The sequence below is a fragment of the Pseudorasbora parva genome, chromosome 8 (assembly GCF_024679245.1).
Source record: "Pseudorasbora parva isolate DD20220531a chromosome 8, ASM2467924v1, whole genome shotgun sequence".
Classification (NCBI taxonomy): domain Eukaryota; kingdom Metazoa; phylum Chordata; class Actinopteri; order Cypriniformes; family Gobionidae; genus Pseudorasbora; species Pseudorasbora parva.
In genome coordinates this window covers 42,033,425-42,054,702 of record NC_090179.1, presented here as the reverse complement: position 1 = coordinate 42,054,702, position 21,278 = coordinate 42,033,425, and the positions used below count along the sequence as shown (strand labels likewise).

The 21,278-nt window shown below is 38.6% G+C and overlaps 1 protein-coding gene across 5 annotated transcripts in view; it reads left to right on the top strand.

The window, feature by feature from the left end:
- actn4 (actinin, alpha 4) overlaps positions 1 to 21,278 on the top strand; it is a 64,242-nt gene that overhangs the window by 25,037 nt on the left and 17,927 nt on the right. For all 5 annotated transcript variants that reach the window (XM_067451315.1, XM_067451316.1, XM_067451317.1 and 2 more), the window contains exons 2-3: positions 20,368 to 20,482; positions 20,673 to 20,792. In XM_067451315.1, the coding sequence (XP_067307416.1) occupies positions 20,368 to 20,482; positions 20,673 to 20,792 (235 nt within the window). The remainder of the gene's footprint in view (positions 1 to 20,367; positions 20,483 to 20,672; positions 20,793 to 21,278) is intronic.

Genomic DNA, 21,278 nt, shown 5'->3' with positions numbered 1-21,278 from the left:
GTCTGTATTGTGGTTCTTTTTGAGTCATTTTTGTCTTGCTGCTAAATCCACTAAAAAAAACAGTTTCCGAAAACCAACGTGTGAGATCTTGATAAGAGAAATGCATTAGCATGTGCAATCAGGCGTTTGAGCTCTTTTAGATCTGTTGGCTTTCAGTTGTGTGCAAAGAAGTGATGTCTGCTGGCCCTAAATGGATAGTTCGCCCAAAAATAAAACTTCTGTCATCATTAACTCGCCCTCAAGTTCTTTTTGTTCAAGAGGAACTTAAAAGAAGCTACTTTGAAGAATGCGAGTAACCAAACCGTTTCTGGTCCCCATTGACTTCTATAGTATTTTTTTGGTTACTCCCATTCTTCAAAATATCTTTTATGTTCCACGGAACAAATAACTTGAGGGTGAGTAAATGGTGACAGAAGTTTTATTTTTGGGTGAACTGTCCCTTTAAGCCTGTAATTCTGTAATTCTCCACTTGGTCTCAGTGGTTTCTTCCGTGATTTTTGACACACATCTTTTCTGCTTGGGGTTTGGGTTTCATGGAAGCAGAGCTCTGGAGTGGTCATGGTCGGATGTTCCCAGGCGTTTAAGTGTGTGGTTTCAGGACAGACCACAACAGACCCACCGAGAGTCTGTCACATGTCACGTGAGGAGCCAATTAGTTATTAGGAGTGCAAGTTATCTACATTAGGGATGCCAAGTAGCAGTTATTCAGTGTCAGGTTGATGATGAAATAAAGAAAGAAGATTGGTTTTGGGATTTTCTTTTTCTGAAAATAAATAAATAATAATAATAGTACATTTTATTTATAAAGCACTTTACATTTTAAAGAAAATCTAGACTACCGTTCGACAGTTTGGGGTCACTACGATTTTAAAGATATTAATATTTTTAATTTAACATGGACACATTAAGTTGATCAAAAGTGACAGTAAAGACAATTGTATATTTTTACAAAAGCTTTCCATTTCAAGTAAATGCTGTTCTTTTGAACTTTGTTCATCATAGAATCTTAGAAAAAAAAGTATCATGTTTTGTTTTCCAAAAAATGTTTTCAACATTGATAATAATCCTAAATTATTTTCAATCCTCATATCAGAATGATTTCTAAAGGATCATGTGACAATGAAGACTGGAATAATTTTCCTTTGATCACAGGAATAATGTGTAGTAATGTGAAATGTGTAATTTTTCACGATTACTGTTTTTACTGTATTTTTGATCAAATAATTTTAGCCTTGGCGAGCAGAAGAGACTTTCAAAAACATTAATACATCTTGCCAACCCCAAAATTTTCTAAATGAATTTAAATTGAATTTTAATTAATTTAAAGGAACCTTTTAACATAATAAATGTTGTCTTGAGTACTTAATATTGCAGCTACATGAAAACCATCTCGCTTTTAAAGGTGCACTATGCAACTTTCCGTCCACTGGAGTAGGGCTGTGTTGAAAAAATCGATTCACCAATTCTGAATCGATTTTCATATTAATTTCTAAAGATCGATCCGTAACTCAGAGGATCGATTTAATAATAGCCCTAGATTGAATTTTAATTTGCCACGTCATTGGATTCATGCATGCGCGCAAGGTGGAAGGACATTAACACAACAAACATGGCAGCTTTGAAAACTCCCGAAACGCCGCGGACAGAGAATACTGGCTGGTGTTTTCAAAGAGAGCGCCGGGTTTTAAGAACGCCTGGAGCGCACCGAGGCGCTGAGCGAGTATTTCACGCTCACGCGCTGAGCGATCAGCGAGTTTTACTGGTCGCCGAGAGTTGAAGCATGTTCAACTTTGAGTAAAACGCAGCGCTCATCACTGTCACTTTTCACCCAGCCGTCCAATCACAGTGGAGGAGGGGCGGGACAAACACAACACAGACCAACCGCCACATTCTGCGTGTCGTCATCAGATGAGGACAAGCAATAATAACGAAACAAAATGATTTAAAACAAAAGCCAGAGCAAATACTTTACATTGTATCTGCAATTTTATATAGAATCAAAACAGGGACAAACTAACTGTGAAATTAGAAAGACCTCCGCGGATTTTCCGTATCATAACAACAAGCAGAGTCTCAACTGAGGAGAAAAAACGCTGCCTGCCAAAACGCTCTCAAGCGCTCACAGCGAGGAGTTTTCAGCTGGCTAAAAACGCTTTGGTGGACACACGGCCTAACGTTATACTGCCGTCACCGTGCTGAAGAACACAGCCGCTCTTACTGCCAAGGAAGTTGTAATGGCTGCGTTGTCATGACGGCGCGCGACAGCACAGCTCTGGAAGGGGGATTGTTCTTTACGACCATCAATACTCCATTAATTTGCAGTTGAATGTCTATAATAATAGTATCAATATGTTGCATAACTACAGTCCTGTAATTCAGGTAACAGCTGGAAAAAAATGCTTTCTTCAAAAACACTTATCTAAATTTCGAAGATCGGATCGGATCGAATTACATAATGATAATCGATTCAAGATCTTGAGAATCGGAATCGAATCGATTCTTGAAATTTGAATCGAAACCCAGCCCTACACTGGAGGGCGCCTATTCTAAACAAAGGCGTATTTTGATGACGCAAAGTGTGAGCGCAGTATCTTGGGACATGTGGTCTTCACCTCACAGCCGGTGGAAAATAGGACTCGGGCAGAAATCACATTGATGGATGCGGTTATTAACGTAACTGTAGTGTGAAGCAGAGCAGGACTGAGTGTTGAGGAGCTGAGCACAGCTGCTGGAGCGATTGTTACACAGGCACACGGCTCACGAGTACCAGGACTTTTATTATGACGGGATGGGACACAGTCCCGGGTCATTGGTTAAAATAGCAATTTTCCTCCAATTTACAAATAGTTGGAAACATTTGGGATATTGTAAGTACTCAACTGAACAAAATATATAACACTGGCCTAGTGGTTTTTGGATATTTTACTGCAAAAATACTACATAGTGCACCTTTAATTTACAGTGAGCATTTATCAATGGAGACTGGAGAGAACTTTGCATGCCATTTGTTTGTTTATCTGTATTATTAAGTGTGTTAACATGTTAATATTTAGTAAAATTGCATTTTCTCTCTCTCTCTCTCTCTCTCTCTCTCTCTCTCTCTCTCTCTCTCTCTCTCTCTCTCTCTCTCTCTCTCTCTCTCTCTCTCTCTCTCTCTCTCTCTCTCTCTCTCTCCTCTCTCTCTCTCTCTCTCTCTCTCTCTCTCTCTCTCTCTCTCTCTCTCTCTCTCTCTCTCTCTCAAACACACACACACACACACCTATTGAAGTGTTGAAACAGATGTGGGCAAAGCCACTTCACTGGCAGGAAAGATGGACTCACTCCAGTTTACTTCCGCCAAAAAAGCATGTCTTCATTCAGAACGAGTGTGTGTGAGACCATGTGTGAACAAGTACACTCACTGTTGAGTAATTTATAGCACAGAAAAGACCTTGTCACACCTATTGTGAAAGATGATAATGCCATTGTGTGTGTGTGTGCGTGCGACCGTGTGGCCTTTATATCGATACACAATCAGTGTGGGTTTGATGGGCCGTCATCGGTATGTGTGTGTCAGACACATTTAGGAGTGGATCTGTGATCTTGTTGCACTGGAATGTGTGATGTTGTCATTTTTGTTGAGGTTTTGTATTCGTTTTTAATGTTTTTTATTTTTATTTTTTTATTTCCCATTTTGATTTTAAACTTTTAGTTTTAGAAAAACTAAAAAAGTTTTGTTTAGAAAAACAAACAAAAAAACATTTTTTTGATGTTTTTAAAAATCAGCATTTTGTAGTGATTTTTGTCCATTTTATTATTATTATTATTATTATAATGTCTGCTTTTTTAATATATTTAGTTATTTTGTTGTGGTTGTCATTTTTATATTCGTTTTTTAAATGTCTACTTTTTTAATTTTTAAAATTTTTATTTGAGTAATTTTTCCATTTTAGTTTTAGTAATTTTGTTGTGTGTGTTATGTTTTTTAATGTAGCTTAAATAAATAATTTCCATTTTAGGTAATTTTAGCTAGTTTTAGTTATTGTGTTGTGGTTTTGTCATTTTTATTTAGACTATTTAATAATTTTAGTACTTCAACTTAAACTAAATGAAAATTTGAAATGTTGCCCCTTCATGGCAACTAACTCAAATAAAATAATGTTAATGTATATTTTATTTCAACTAACATTTTAAAACACACTTTTTGTAGTATGACAACACTTCACTGACAGGAAGCGTGTGTGTGTGTGTGCGTGTGTGTGTGTGTGTGTGTGTGTTTCTACTGAAATGACTGAATGGTCCAACCGTTTCTTTCCTTATTGCACATACTAGTCTGTCCTGTCCTGTACAGGCCGATGTGCTCACACAGGAACTGGAAGTTGGGCAGAAGTTTGTGTGCAGCAGTTTCTCTGGTGCCTGGGTTCTGTGTGTGTGTTGTTGTTTTTTGCTGCCTCATTGTAAGCGTCCCGACTGTGAGGGGGGGTCGGCTCATATTTCACATTCCTGCAACCGAAGGACAAACAAACGTAAATGAGACTGCATACGTGTGAACTTTTGAAAAAGACTCTTTCCTTTCTAAGAAGCGAGATTGTTTTAGGGCGCGAGTACGGAAAAGGTGTGGTGACTTTGATCAGGTGCAAGTGTGTGTGTGTGCTTTTGTGTATGCGCTGTGGGGGGAGGGGCGGGGCTTCTCTCGGCCTATTGCGTCACGCAGAAGTGAGTGTGTGTTGCCTTATAAGGACATGAGAACATTACAGGAGACACAGGAAGAGGCAGTTAAGAGTGACAATACCAGGAGACCGGGCCGACTGGACCGACATGTTTGCCTTCATTCTCTCTCTCTCTCCCTCTCTCTCTTGCTCTCACACACTTTCTCCTCTTGTTCTTTGACACATCACATTAAGAGATATGCACAAACATGCCATGATTAGTGGTTTTTGTTTTGGCAAGTGTTCACTTTTACCATGTTTTCTGGAAACTACAACCAATCAAAATTACATTGAGAGAGATTTTATTTTATTTTATTACATTCATAATGTTAAATACTAATAAACTGAATACAATTTAGTTTAGATAATTCCCACTTCTGAAGTCGTGATTATGTGCTCATCCCATTCAAATTTTCAAATGGGAGGGCGTTCATGTGCAATTTTTACCTAGAAGACTCATATTTACGATATTCTGAATAGGGCTGTCACTTTTTATTCGATATTCGAAAATGCATTCGAACATGATGGAAATATCCGCAATCTAACTATAAATAAAACGATCCGGCTTTTAAAGTGCCATCTAGCGCCAAATTTTTTTCTACATTCTATAGGTGCATTTAATCGGTTTAAAAGTCCAATCCAAAGGAAAATGCTCCTCATAAACGCCTCAAACTGAATAAAAATGTCCAAATTGTTTTAACTTAATCATTTGGAAGTAGAATGTTCATTATTCGTTTAAAATCTGTGGAACTCCAGTGGGACTCCAGTGGGACTCCAGTGGGTCTCCAGTGGATCTCCAGTGGGTCTCCAGTTGGATCTCCAGTGGATCTCCAGTGGATCTCCAGTGGGACTCCAGTGGATCTCCAGTGGGACTCCAGTGGTCTCCAGTGGATCTCCAGTGGGACTCCAGTGGGTCTCAGTGGGTCTCCAGTGGGTCTCCAGTGGGACTCCAGTGGAACTCCAGTGGGACTCCAGTGGGACTCCAGTGGGACTCCAGTGGGGACTCCAGTGGAACTCCAGTGGGACTCCAGTGGATCTCCAGTGGAACTCCATTGATCCAGTGGGACTCCAGTGGATCTCCAGTGGGACTCCAGTGGGACTCCAGTGGGACTCCAGTGGGACTCCAGTGGATCTCCAGTGGAACTCCATTGATCCAGTGGGACTCCAGTGGATCTCCAGTGGACTCCAGTGGGACTCCAGTGGGACTCCAGTGGAACTCCAGTGGAACTCCAGTGGAACTCCATTGATCCAGTGAGATGAGTTGTGTAGATGCTTCATTTCCACAGACTCTGAGCTGCAGCCGTTGACGTTTCGCAGCTTTCGGTGCTTTGACCCCCAGAAGCCTCCGTTGGCGGGGGACCAAACACTCGGCTTCTGCATTCCACAGTAAATATTAGCCCAGAGAGGGAGGGACAGAAAGAGGAGAGAGAGAGTGTTTATGTAATGCTGAAGAGACACATTCCATCCTGATGTGGCTGTGAGGAGTTGGACCTCTCTCTCTCTCTCTCTCTCTCTCTCTCTCTCTCTCTCTCTCTCTCTCTCTCTCTCTCTCTCTCTCTCTCTCTCTCTCTCTCTCTCTCTCTCTCTCTCTCTCTCTCTCTCTCTCTCTCCTCTCTCTCTCTCTCTCTCTCCTCTCTCTCTCTCTCTCTCTCTCTCTCTCTCTCTCTCTCTCTCTCTCATATAATATTGGGGGCTTCTGTCGCTCGATCTCCGTTGGGGGAATGAAGATCCACAGAGATTCAATGTTCCCCTGTGTTGGCCATTAACATGGGGAAATCCGCTTTTTTGTTTTGCTCAATACTAGGCATGTGTTGCGATTTTATCACGATATTAAAATAATTACTCCAGTCTTTAGTGTCACATGATCCTTCAGAAATCAGTATAATTATGATGATTTATTATCAGTATTATCATTTATCTATCTTTTCTGACAATATACACTACTGTTCAAAAGTTTATTTTACTTTTTTGAAAGAAATATTTAACTAGAATGTGTTCAATTGATTAAAGTGATAGTAAATATGAGTATAAGTAAAGGGAAGTGTAGTAAAGTTAATGTATATTGTTACTAAAGATTTTACTTAAAAAAAAAAAAAAAAACACACATTTGAGAAAAATTGCAAATATTATTCACCAAATGAAAAATTGCCTGTTTTCAATTCTAAAGCAGATCCAATCCAGGATGCTGATTGGTCAATGCTTCATTCTAGTTGTGCTAAAATACACTATATAATAGCAGCTAAAGTCCGTCAGAACAGAGACATCATCTCTGCGATGGCTTCTTCTGTTACCAAACAAGAAATCTGATTCCTCCTGGCAGGAAAGATCTGATCCTCTCTCTGCTGACCCTCTGACCTTTGAGCCAGTGCCAGAGACAATGCATGAACAAACTTTCACCAAACGGTAAATTAAACCGAATGACACTTAAGTGGAAATGGTGCATCACACATTTTAGATGTGTCGTCTTCTGTGGTTCTGGTTCTCTGTTCTGTTTCTGATAGGCGTGTGGTAAACGAGAAACCGCTTTTAGTCGAGGCTTCTGAGCACTCTGAAAGCATTTGAGGTGTATTTCAAGCCCATCTGGGTAATGCCGGTATAAACCAGCGCACGCTTTGTGACAGAATTATTATCTACTGTTTCTGATCTGATACACAAGTACAAGCTAGTAGTTACAGGTTGTTCTGTTTTTCTGAGTTTTTGTTTTTTATGTTGGATGACCGTGTTGGCAGACTGGATTTCCTGTGTCCCTGTGAGGCCTCCGTTTAATCCGACCTGACTCACTTTCCTCAGTGAAAGGCACACGTGAGTCAGCGCTACTGGAGCTGAAATGTGCAGAACAAGAAGTGCACTAAAAAAGACACCGCTCAGGGAGTCACCAGGAGGAAAAGAACAAACGGTCGAACATCATTTGGGACAAACTGCACTTTTTGTCAAATTGTCTTGATACACATTCTCTTTATATTGAAGGTGAATTTTGTAATTGTTGAATTTTTCCTTGTACTTCTCACTTTGATATGCAGACAACAGTTAGTAGGTCAATCTGCCTGAAAAGTTGTAAAATATCCAAAAACCACTAGGCCAGTGTTATATATTTTGTTCAGTTGAGTACTTACAATACCCCAAATGTTTCCAACTATTTGTAAATTGTGAGAAAATTGCTATTTTAACCAATGACCTGGGACGTTTCAGCATAGCATTTGAGCGATACATATCTGCGTTACCCTCGGTTTTATTCTGCAGAAGCACTTTTCTCTTAGCAGTGTGAACTTGTCACAGCAGCGCCGAGCGAACGCACAGAGGAACGCCATAAAAGAATTTTAAACACACTTAAATGTGTCTGATATGATAAACAGAGCTGCTTTACCTTATAAGCATGACCGGAAAAAGCGGAAGTGCGCGCGCCTGGTGACTGTGCCCTGTTCCATCATCATAAAAGTCCCGGTACAATTTTTTTTTCTACAGTCTATAGGTGTCTTTAATCGGTTTAAAAGTCCAATCCGAATGAAAATGCTACTTATAAACGCCTCAATCGGAATAAAAATACCCAAACTGAATGAAATTGTAATCGGATTAAGAGGGGTGGGATAAACCTTTTCATGAACCGATCAAACGAAAAATTTCACCATGTAAACGACCTGCCCTGATTACTTTTCAGTGTGCGTCGTTATGATATACAGCCCCGCTCACACCAGACTATAATGTTGACAAGACGGAAAAGTAACGTAACATTTTTCTGAGGGGTAAACGTTTTATTTCGTAAGAAGTTTTGAAGATAATGTTGGAATAATGACACAGACACAGCCTGGCTCTCATCTTGACAGCGTTTGTCCCAGACTCTTTTAACTTCACCTGCGCCTGAAAGAATAAAAAGAATAAAAAATGTTCTGAGATGATTACACTTTACAACAAATAAATAGCTTTTACAAATCTGTTTAAGTGGTCGTTGAGAGTTGGGGGGGGGGGGGGTCATAGATATTCAAATATATTTGAATACATTGCTTGATATTTGATATCCGTTCGAATTCGATTTTTCACAAAAAAATGACAGCCCTAATTCAGAGAGCACATGAAGGCAGCATCAGTACATATTTCCCATCAAATGTGCTCTGACTTGCTGATGTCGACTTGGTTGCCTTATTAGTTACAGTATGATGACCTTTTGCCAAATTCCCGCTCGTCCGCCACTGCTTCGGGAGGATGTCGCAGGAATTTGAAGCGTGCTCAGTTCGCTGACCTCTCTTGGCCACGCGTCTCTCTTCTCCCACAAACTGTTGAAGCGGTTGATACACAAACCTCGAGTGTCACCAGAATCTGAGCTGAACCATCATTTTTCTGTGGTATTTATGAACGTTTGTGTGATGGATAGGAATGAGAGGACTTCCCAGAACCTCCAAACTTAGCATTATCAGAGTGTTTTCTGGAGCAGTTGCTTTCGAGATCTTCTCAGACTTCATTTCCCAGTCACCTACACCCTTTAAAATAAAGGTGCCAGGAAGAACCAAAAATGGGTTTTCACAGTGATGCCATAGTAGAAGAACTAATTTTGGTTTCCCAAAGAACCGTTTTGAGAAAGGTTCTTTAAAGAGCAATTTTTTAAACCATTTTATAATCTAAAGAACGTTTTTGCACTAAAAAGAACATTTTGTGCAATGGAAAAGTTCTTTGGATATTAAAGGTTCTTCATGGAACCATACACCCTGCCAAAGAACCATTTAAGAACCTTTATTTTTAAAGGGGCGGTTCCGTGGTGTTTTTCTAGGCTTCGTTGTGTTTATGGGGAGCAGTATATCTTGTCTTAATACTAGGGATGTACCGAATCCAGATTTTTGAGGTAGAACTAGAACTAGAGCTTAGATCGGCTCAAAAAAATCAAGCCCGACCCTGCAGACCCCGAGAGACCGGCCCTGCCCGGCACATTAACTGTGAACGAGCCTGTAATGACTAATGAGCGGAGCGCAGCCGGTGTGATCAGCTCAATAATCCGCAGGCGTGCGCTCATGAACCCGCCGGTAAAATGATGTTCGTTTAAATCCAGCTCAGACATGACATAAATCTGTAGCTTACTATACTTGTTGTAGCCATTACACAATGTTTTTTTTCTTTCATATTTATGTTTTAATATTATTTTTTGAATTCCATCTGATTATGATATAAGTGCAAATATGCGAGTGGGTCAGAAATGATTTTGGTGGTTATATTTAGTTTAATTTTAAGTTTTGTTTTGTAAAAAGCCTTTCTTCCGTTTTGAACAAATTGTCTCTTAATTTTAATAAAGGTTTCTTCGGCCAATTGCATGTATTTAATTAATAAAAAGCAAATAAGTAGACGGTCGCGGAAGCCATCGCTTTCATCGTGAACTGAAGCACGTCTCAAATAAACTGAAACTCAGCAGGCTTGCCTCACAGACATGAGAAATATGTAGCCTAATATGTGTAGAAACGAAAAGATTTAAATAAGCACATAGTGCAGTGTTCAGAACTCACGGTAAACAACAAGCGAAGGCATACAGATGATCACGGCGATGGGCATGAGCGGGATGTTAAAGCTTAAGGGATTTTTTTTAACCTTCTACATACTGAATATGATCGCGCGAAAGCACATTTGAAACAGGTAGCACTTATTCACACACGTAATCGTTCTCTCTTATGCATTCAAAAACATTGTGTAGTGCTTGCTTACAGTTATCAGTACTGTAGTTACAATATACAGTTATTCTATTATATAATTTTGAATGAGCAGACATCTGTATTGATCTGTAGATAAAATTTATAGACCGTGAAGGGGAGATTGCCGCCGCTCCACTCCGCTCACATACTCTGGTGTCGACTCGAAAGACGCGGGGCGGGGCGTGGAATCACGATGGTGTTTCTCCATCGTGTTGTCTAGTCCGATTTGGTGAACTAGTTTGACCGGATCACTAAAAAGATCAAGTTAAAAAGAACGATTTGTTCGCGAACCGGACATCCAGCGGCTATTGTTTAGGGTTCTTGCCACCACGAGACAAATCGGCATTGCAAATTGAACATATAGCTCGACTTGAATTGCCTTCTTGTGACTGTAAATACTGCCAAACAACACATTTTCTGTTCACAAGTTCCCTTTTCACTTTCTCACAGCCTACTGCATTCGAACGGTCCACCTAGTAAACACGTTGCCATAATCAACCGCGGCATCATGTTCGACCAGTATCGCGTAGCGCAAGCGGGTTCGGTTCGGTGGGAAAAAATTCTAAGGTTCGGCAGAAACCGAACCCAGTCAAAAAGCCCAATATTCGGCCGAATCCGAACCAAAATCCTGGATTCGGTGCATCCCTACTTAATACTTCTTTTTTTTTTTTAACGCCGTATTTTTCTTATATTTGACCTTTATTCCACACCGCTGTCTCCACTGTCTAGGGCTGTGCAATATATCGAAATATCGCAAATGTACATATCTCAATATGCATATCGCAATGGCTCGCAATATCTGAATGATTTTAATATGCTACTTCAACATTGTAAAAAGTGTACGTTTTAGGTCACACATTGGGCAGAGAATAGACTGGGCACATTACTGTTACTTATGTGACTTGCTTGACGTTAAAAAGAGTTATTAAACGCAATCAATTGTGGAAAACAATAACTTGCAGTCTCGTGCTGTTTGACACACGCATCGAAACGTGCTTCCTACTTCTATGAAGCCCATCCCTCTGAAAAACGCAATGGTCTTAGATCGGTTAGATGGCCAAATGTAGTTTCCTGAATTTTTATTGGCTGAAGTGCCAAGCACAGGTTGTCCTGGAAACGCCACGCCCCTTCCCATTACGGGCTGAAGTCACATCTGCGGAGACTAGCGAGGGTTTATGATGTCACCAACCCAGGAAGAAGCTCGTTGTAGTCCAAACCGGCCGTTTTTGTAGGCGATAAACTACCATAACTTTAAAAGACAATATCTCCGTTTGCATTGAACTTTCAGCGCTGTCACTTTACAGATACTGTTTATGCTCAAGCAGCAACATTACACACTAACTAAAGTTAAAAAAGTCTAATCGCATGCAACCACCCCTTTAAGAATGTACTTCCTGTCTGTCCACGCTCAGTGACTGCTGTAAAGCTCATTTCCTTTGAGCCGTGGGATGTTTTCTTGAGAGGACCTTCTTTCCGTCCGTCCCTCACCTCCTCCATCTTTGAATTAAACAGACAGTTCACTCAAAACGTTTGTGTGATTTAATGAGCAAGTCATTGAGAGGCCAGCATTCTAAATGGAATGAAAAGTAACAACCAAGAGTGACATCATAGCTTCAGCCTTAAAGGGGCAGTTCACCAAAAAATGAAAACTGTCCAATCAAATATTCACCCTAATTTCATTTCACGCATGTATGATTTCTTATTTCCTAAAATGAGATGTTGAGAAGAACAGCCATGGAACAGCACATGGGTGAGTAATTTTTTTTGGATGAACTGTCCCTTTAAGACTGAATGCTATGATGTCACTCTTGGTTGTACATTTTTATTCCATCTCAGTTGCTGCCCTCTCCATGACTTGCGCATTAATCACGCAGACCGCTTCGGCATGAAGTTTTGATCACTTGTGCGATTTGTTTGTCTTGTTCAGTTTCTTTCCCTTTTCTAGCTCAAAGGTCGCCGGCTGTATCAGTCTAATCAGAGTTTAGATTGATTTATAATACACACGTGGGCTGAGGAAACATTTCCTGTGTCACATCCTGTAACGATAAAGCTCGGCACGTATTTCTTCGCTGGGGATGTTTGTGTATGAAGGTGTGAATTCATCTGAAGTGGTTTTAGACTCTTGAACTCTGTTCAGAAATCAGGATGATAGAAGTCAACCAGTGAATTGTAGCGTAATATAAATGGGCTTTAATTTTATATTCTAATTCTGTTTTTAAAAGGATTAATTTTAACTTGCAGACACTGACTGTTCTTTCGCTGAGATTTGATCTACATTCATTCTCTTAAAAATAACTCACTTCAAGCCAGTGCCAATAATTGTATTATTCTGTATTTTAGGTTATTAATAATTATATTGTTGGTTGATTTTATTAGGATTTGTTTTTGTTTAGTAGTTTTTATATCTTTATAGTTTTTTTATATTTTTGAATGTTGTTTTTAGTAATACTTTCATTCATTTTTTTTATATTTTCTTTTTTTTATCTGTCATTTTGCTGTTTGTTGATTTTTTATTTTATTTTTATTTTTAATTAACATTTCTGAATGTTAGTATTAGTCATTTTAATACTTCAACATTTTGGCCTGTAATAATTGAAACATGAAAACTGTGCATATATTTCAAACATCAGAAACACAATTTCAAGACCGTTATTTAAGTATCTTTATTGTATTATCTGAGATTTTATTGTATTATATTCATAATTTGAATTTTTTTAAAATATTTTCTTTTCATTTTAATTTCAGCTTTTTTAATATTTTTTGTTTTTATTTGTTTTTATTTAGTAATTTGTGATTTTAGTTTTTATATATATATATATATATATATATATATATATATATATATATATATATATATATATATATATATATATATATATATATAATTTTAAAGTCATTTTAGTTAAAAGCATTCATTTGTTTCCGTCGACGTAAATAATCTGTAGTGTTTTGTCTCCTGGTGTGCCATTTTAAAATGCAGTGCTCAGCAAAAAGTGACAACAGTCATCAACGTCCGTCTGACACACAAACCAGCGATTAAAAAAAGAATAGTGTGTTTGTGCGCACATGCACAGATGTCTTTGACTGTTGTTGTCTCGTTTGTCGCTGAGTGATGTGTTTTTAAGATGACACAGCATGTTATAAATAGTTTTGAAGATCAGCTGGCCGCTTGTAGTTTTAAACATCCTAACTTTCCTATCCTGGATGATCAGCTGATGTGTGGGTCGCTCTCGAGAACTGATGCCCCTGCACCACAGTCTTTACATTTTCTCACGTCTGTTCACTTTCTACAGCGCCTGCTGGTGTTTTCACTCTTGGTCTACACACACACACACACACACACACACACACACACACACACACACACACACACACACACACTTCATTAGTTTGGACGGCCATTGTCAGTGCGTGACATGCATGTCTGGCATTCTTAAAATCGCTCTTGCGATAGTGGGATGACTTCAATTCCTGCACGAACTCTCCCTGGGTCAGGCACTCCTTTCCTGCATTTTTCCATCTGTTCAGCTGTCATTTTCAGTTGGGTTTTGTTTCACAGATGCTCCAATCAAGACCCGGACTTCTGTTCTAATGATTGAAACCTACTTTACTCCAGTACACGAGCACATCGGGTTTAATGGCAATAATAAACCTGTCTGTTGTTATACAGATTGCCAAAATGCATTCACTTCAAACTGTTATGGTGTCATGACAATTACATTTTTGGTAACACTTTATTTTATTTATTTTATTTTTAGGGTAAAAATAAAAATTCTCACTATTAACTAGTTGCTTATGCATTTTCCTAGGAAATAGGCTGTTTATTAGTACTTTATAAAGCACATATTCATGCCTTAGGCCGGGGACACACTGCAAGCGTGCCGTGAGCGCCTCTGCTGCGTGGCGTGTCCGTTTTTATTTCGGCTCCTATGTTAACCGGTTAGTGCTTGCATACTGCCTGCGTCAGCCCCGAGGCTCACGCGCGGTCCGAGCCGCGCGGAAAACGCGTGCATGCTTCAAATAGAAGAGACGCCTATTTTTCACGCGACACGCGAGCGTGTTGGAAGCGTTTCTAGGCAAAATAGTATAGGAAAAGATGTTTATATGCCATTTTGACACGAATACATATTAATAAATGACATTTTCATGTTTGAAAGTCAGTAGGTTAACATAAATGTAGATATAGGCCTAATTGTAATAATAAAAAACAACATAATTATCGATTTTAAAATATTAAACCTGTCAATACAGAACGAAATATTCTGTAGCCTATTTTGCCGTCAATTCCGGTCAATAGGCTACTGCCGACGTTGTCTTTGCTGTATCAATAGGCTATATATTTATGTTTAACATTAAGTATAGGGCTTCCCCGTACATCAATACCAGCAGCAGCGCCGCGTCAGACACGCTTCTGGTGTGCAAAGACAGAGAAAACGCCACGCAGCCGCCCCGCGGCTGACACGCAGCAGAAACGCCACGCTTGCAGTGTGTCTCCGGCCTTATTCTGCATGGCCGGATTCTACATCACTTAATCCTAAATTTAACTACCTTTTACTAATAAGCAGTAATAAGGGGTTTATTGGGACAAAAGTAAGTTAATAATTAATAAATAGTGATAATTGCACACTAATCTGAAGTGTGACCTGCTTTTTTTAAGCAACAAGGATTTTTTATGCTTGATTTGTAGGTCTGCAAAAATTTCCCAAAATGTGTATTATATTTTAATATTATAATATTAATATAATCTAAATATATAATTGTTAGTACAAGTACTACTACTACAAAATAAAACATTTAACAAAATAAAAATATATTTATTTAAAAAAATAATTGTACAACTGTAAAATTACTAATATATTTCTTAATGTCTTAATTTTTGTCATCTTAACTTATTTGAAAGGGAAACATCTGGAAGCCCTTAAAGCTTCTCGTTGGTTGATAACAGCCGGTTTATAAGCGCTCATTACGTCTTTGGGAAGATGTTTTGCTCATGTTGTGTCTTCACATGCATGTTAAAGCGTCCCAAACTCAGAGCAGATGCAGAGATGGTCACACGGAGCTAAATTTACTGAGAACTGAGACGCTGAAAACATCAGGTTGTGAGTTGCTCTCGCGTAAATGAACACAGTGCCGCACTTCACTCGGAAACACGCAGTGCATGTCTTTATTTAATTTACCTTTGCAGTTTGCACTAAACCATTAGACGATTTTGGTTTAGCTTTGAATAAGAGTGCAGCCCTACTTGTGGTGATGCTCTGAATGCAACAACATTGAAATGTTGCATCCATTTCTAAAACCGTCTGCGTTCACATACTCGCTTAGTGAACGGGTCAGGCTTACAAGGGACAGTGCAGTTATGCTTCCAGGGTTATTGAGGTTTAGGTGGTGCAAAATCAAAGCGCACAAGGAATTCTAGGCAGCAAAAAGGTCAAAGTTTAATATTGGGCTTTAAGGGCTTCCTGCGGCTTCAAAATATGTCAAAATAAAAGCTTGATGGTTTAACGTTTGAAAACGAAGAAATTAAAACAAATACTTTTAAATACTGTGAAATAAATTGTAATATTTCTTTATGATTTTTAGTAATTTTTATATTTTTTGTATAATAATAATAATAATAATAATAATAATGACTTTTTGTTTTTATTTTAGAGATGCATCACAAAATTCTGACCAAATTGTGCAGCCTTGCAGTAATAATAATTTACTTGTAGTAGTTATTATTATTATTATTACTATTATTGTTGTTTATATAATAATTTATATATAATATATACTTGCCCCACAAACAACTACAGCAAACTTAGAATTTTTTTAATTCACATTTAACTTCGCAACCACAATTTTTGTCAGAAAAAAAACACTTAATTTTTTCCCTCTAAAATCAGTGATCGCGTGGACTATGGCGAGTTTCCGTGTGTGTGTGTGTGTGTGTGTCCGCTGCGAGGGTTAATGTTCCTGCAGTCTGTCGGAGAAACCCGAGCCATTCAGACACTGCTAGGACTCTCACAAAGACAGGAAGTGCTATAAATAAATCAACAAATAAACATGGCATCCACCAGGGCAACTCCTACAGAGCGTGGATGTCCAAAACAGCCCCCCCCCCCCTCTCCTCCTCGCTCTTTTCCTGTCCAGTGTGTCGCTCTTTTCTCCCCGTGTCTCTCTCCTGTTTCTCCAGGGTCAAGAGCTCAGTTTGAGCAAACTTTAAACTCACAGCACCACTTGTCTGCTGATGCTCTCTCATCTATTGCTCAGATTGTGATGATATTTAAGTGTGTTTTGAGACGGTCTGTAACTGTGCTGCGTTTCTAGATCTCCGGTTGAGTCCACAGGATGTATGTGCTTTTGCAGTGTTTTGACTCCATTGAAGCTGTGTATCGTTTTAATACAGTGGTTGTCATATTTGGTCGTCCTCCACATGCTTTATATCCCGGTCCTCCTTCGCTCCGCCCCAGTCCTGCAGCCGTTGAGCTGGAGTTGGATGAGGATGTTGATCTTGCAGACGGAAACGCATTAGAGCTCGCAGAGAATGAGGAAACTGGTTATTACCGTTTCGAATATTCATACTGTCATTTCCCCTTAGATATGTGCACAAACTGGTGTGAGTGTTGGAGCAATTCTAGCGTTAGTAAAATGCAACCGATGAGACGAGCTCAAAGCGTTTTAGACCCTGTTACACCTGTATTTAGCGTTGTTTTCTTGTGATCCGTTGACCTAAATGTTTTTTTTATTACCAGGTGTAAACGGGGCCTTTGGATTTTAATAAGCACACAGCAGTGCCCTAAAACGGGTGCTTTTAATACCACGGACCCCCATAAATCATCCAAGTGGCCCCACTGTTCTATATTTTTAGAAACCATTAATAAAAAAAGGTGAAAATATTATTATGAAAAGTGAACTTTTTAACGGTTTATTTTTACTCTGTTTTAATTAAATATTTGTTTATTTTATTTTACACTGTTGCTAAATGTAATATTTTTAAAGTGCATCATTTTTTTTAAATCAATTTATTTATTAAATAGTTAAATCTTTTAATTTTAATAAAGAAAGAAATATTTACCAATGTTGTATTTTATTTATTAGTTTAAACTATCATTTTTCACACTATTTAATTGAAATGTATTTTTTTGATCTCTTTTAATAATTAAAAAAAAATATCTTATACTGTTGATTAATTTAATTTCTTAAATTGTATTTATATATTTTTTAATCAATGATCAATTAGTTATTTATTTAATAGTTGAATCTTTATTTATTTATTTATTTATTTATTTAATCTTACATTTTTTTCCTGCTCTTTATCTGTTTTTGCCACAGTGTGAAAACCCTGAGCTTGCCTGAGCAACATTTTCTCCAGAACATGTACATGTTATGTTTGTTTGACATTGATTTAATATATTGTTAATAGTAAGCATAATAATATTGCAAATCCATAGGCAGGCTATTTAAAACAAGCCGAGAGAGTTATGTCGGTCAGGTGATTGTGAAATCACATTGAGGTGATTCCTGAGTGGCACCACACCCTCACCTGTCAATCTCACCTGCACCATCCGCTCGTGCTGTGTGTGAGTGTGTGTGTGTGTGTGTGTGTGTGTAGGCCAGGGAAGGATGTGGTTCGATCTTGCATGCGTTCTTGCGCAGGGAGTGGCAGTTCATTGCAATCGAGAGAGTTTTGTCTCTTTCATTTCTGAAACTCCACAATGCCTTTCCTGGTTTCAGTGCGAGTCACGTTACTACCAGCGGTCAGCCGGTAACCTGTCGCTTTTCTATATGGCCAGTAACCGTCGGAAGCAGCAAACTTTTATTTTCACAGAGCCGGATATTTGTACCCTGCATAAGAAAGCATTTGAAGAATTGAGATGTATAGAAAACCTTATGTATAGGTTTCTATCTAAGTACTGGCACTCCTGAATGGGTTGAGTCTCTGATGTTATGTGTGTGAAAGTATTTTATGAACTTATACTATATACAGAGAGCATTCACTCAGTATCGCTATCTCATTTTTGACCGAAGTGGCTTCTAGAGGCTTTTGCATCTGAACATCTTAATTTACTCTCCGTGACGCTCCGTCCGTGCAAATCGTATTTTGGACATTTTCAGACTATGCTGCGCCTGTATCCAGTAATATTCACCGAGTAGTGAACCGTGTCAAATATGCACTACCCGGCCTTTATTTGAGACAGTGTGATTCCCAGTGAGTGCACACAGAGTTACTAAAATATACATTTGTATCGCACCAATTGTCATGCATGCATGTTATTTACTTTAGTAGTGATTTAATGACCATCGGCCACCCTGCTCTCTAAGGTATCGGCATCGGCCGTAAAAAACATAATGGTCAATCTCTAGTTACTACAGTTGAAATGACTGATGCAATGCAAGTGCAACATGGCCATAGTTTTTGCATCAACATAGTGTACTTAATTATGCACATAAACACATGCATGTGTGGCATAATGGGTCTTCCTCTGTAATTCTTGTGACTTGGATGCAGTGATGTCATCCACACCCAACTAATCATAGGCGTCCCGCTGGGCATTCCCTACACACACACACACACACACACACACACACACACACACACACACACACACACACACACACACACACACACACACACACAGCTCCCTGTTTGAGCAGAGGTATTTCAGGCCTCATCAAATGGCATTTGTTGACCGTGTGGATGTGTCCGTCCAGGCTCAGGTCCTGACTGGTTTGTGTATATGTGTGTGAAGGCTGGATTGTTTTTGTGGCAGGCCTGTCCCTGGTAGGTGCCTGTCGTACGAGGGCAGGGGGTGGTGAAGGGCCTCATTATCCACTAAACTCAATGGAGTCTTTGTGTTGCGGGCAGCGGGCCTAGAAACCCCTTTCCCAGTGTGATCTGATGCCTGTCTGTGTCTGTGCCTGCCGGTTCAGATTGAGGTGCTGTGGATCAAATTAGTAACCGACTAGTCAGTCTAAGTAATGAGAGCATCGCTTGTGATTCGCTTTTCTTATCTATTTGTAATATAGAGTTTTAAAAAGGTATTTTTTGAGTGGTGTTATTGTAATTTTTATTATATTTTAATTTATTAAATTTTAATTTGTTTCGCGAGTCATTTTATTTGATCATTTTTATTTGTTTTTTAGTATTTTAATTAATTAGCAATTTTAGTACTTTAATTTTAAACTTTTTTGTAATATTATTATGTATTTATTGAAATAATTCTATTTAGTTTTAATTCATTTTTATTTTGTTTTCGTATTTGAACTTTATTTGAACTTTAATTTTGGTTAGTTTCCAATGCAACATTACTCATTTTTATTAAATCTTGGGTTTATTTAATTTGTTTTTTTAATCAAATATTTACATTTTATTTCATACAGTCATTTTATTTGCTTTTGCCTTTTTTATTTGTTTTTTTATTTGTTCTTTTGTTTTTTAAAATTTAAATCAGTTTTAGTAATTTTAGTACTCAAATTTAAACTTAATTTATTTCAGTTATTTTTAATTTTACTTCAAGTGTTAGTAATTTTACTATGCAATATTATTTAATTTTAGTTTTTTAGTTTTATTAGCTTTTTTAGATATTTTCTATTTTTATTTTTTGTTTTTGAAATTATTTAATTCATGTATTTTAGTATTTATATTTTATTTCATACCTAATTTCAGCTTTTTATTTCAATTCATGGAAAATATATATTTTTATGTTTTAGTTAATAACATTGATTTAGAGATGCAAATACTTTTTAAATACTTCAAATACATTTTTTTATGTATTTAGGTAGTGTGTCATCTGCTCACATCAGCAAATGCTGTGCTGTCCCCTTTTGTCTGCAAAGTATGCAATATCTGAGGATTTTCATTCAAGCGCTGGTCTTGTATTTATGCTAGAAACGCATCAGATGTTGATTTTTAAAGCGGCTTCCTGAGCAAACATCTTGAGCATTCCTGCATGAAGCAGAACGCAGCCTGTGTCCTGTTTCCCGGGCTCTGTGACCTGCACTTTTTTGACATCATTTCCTGTTTGTTCTAGACTTTCACGGCCTGGTGCAACTCTCACCTGCGGAAGGCGGGAACGCAGATCGAAAACATCGAGGAGGATTTCAGAGATGGACTCAAACTAATGCTGCTCCTAGAGGTCATCTCAGGTCAGTGAGCGTTAAACGTTTGCTTTTGTCTTGTGATTTTTGACTGTGTAATTAAGTCTCATTTGCAACTTTCCAAAGTCGTTGCAGGGATGTTGAGCTAATGTTTAGCCGAGGAGTATGTAATGGAGTCTGTGTTTATGCTGATGCGATGGAAAGAGTGTGAGAACTCATCCGCTGTGTGTTTGTGCAGGGGAGAGATTACCAAAACCTGAAAGAGGCAAGATGAGAGTGCACAAGATCAACAATGTCAACAAAGCGCTGGACTTCATCGCCAGCAAAGGAGTCAAACTGGTGTCCATCGGAGCAGAAGGTACAAACACTTCTCTGCCTATCAGACTGTACACTCGCTTTGAAGAAGCACTGCCAAGTGAAAACCCCACAGCAAAGACCTAAAGCCTTGTGCATCTTTGTGTGTGTGTGTTCGGGAAATTCTGACCTTTCCGATCCTCCTTAGTATGGATGCAGCGTCTGTCTCAGAGAGATTGAGTGTGTGTTCACACTTGGCATGTTTTGTTCGATTAAAGCGATGGCTCTGTTAGTGCGGTTCATTTAAATAAGTGTGAACGCTGCCGTCTAAACCCTGGTGTGCACCAAACGAGCAGACCGAGATCACTGAAAAAGATGAGTCTCACTCAGGGTTGCCAGGTTTTCACAACAAAACCCGTCCAATTGCTACTCAAGTTCAAGTTCAGTTTTATTTATATAGCACATTTCCCACAGCCCCCACGCTGACCAAAGTGCTTTACAGAAGAGCAAGAATAGCACACATACATAGAATAAAACCAAAACAGAGTTA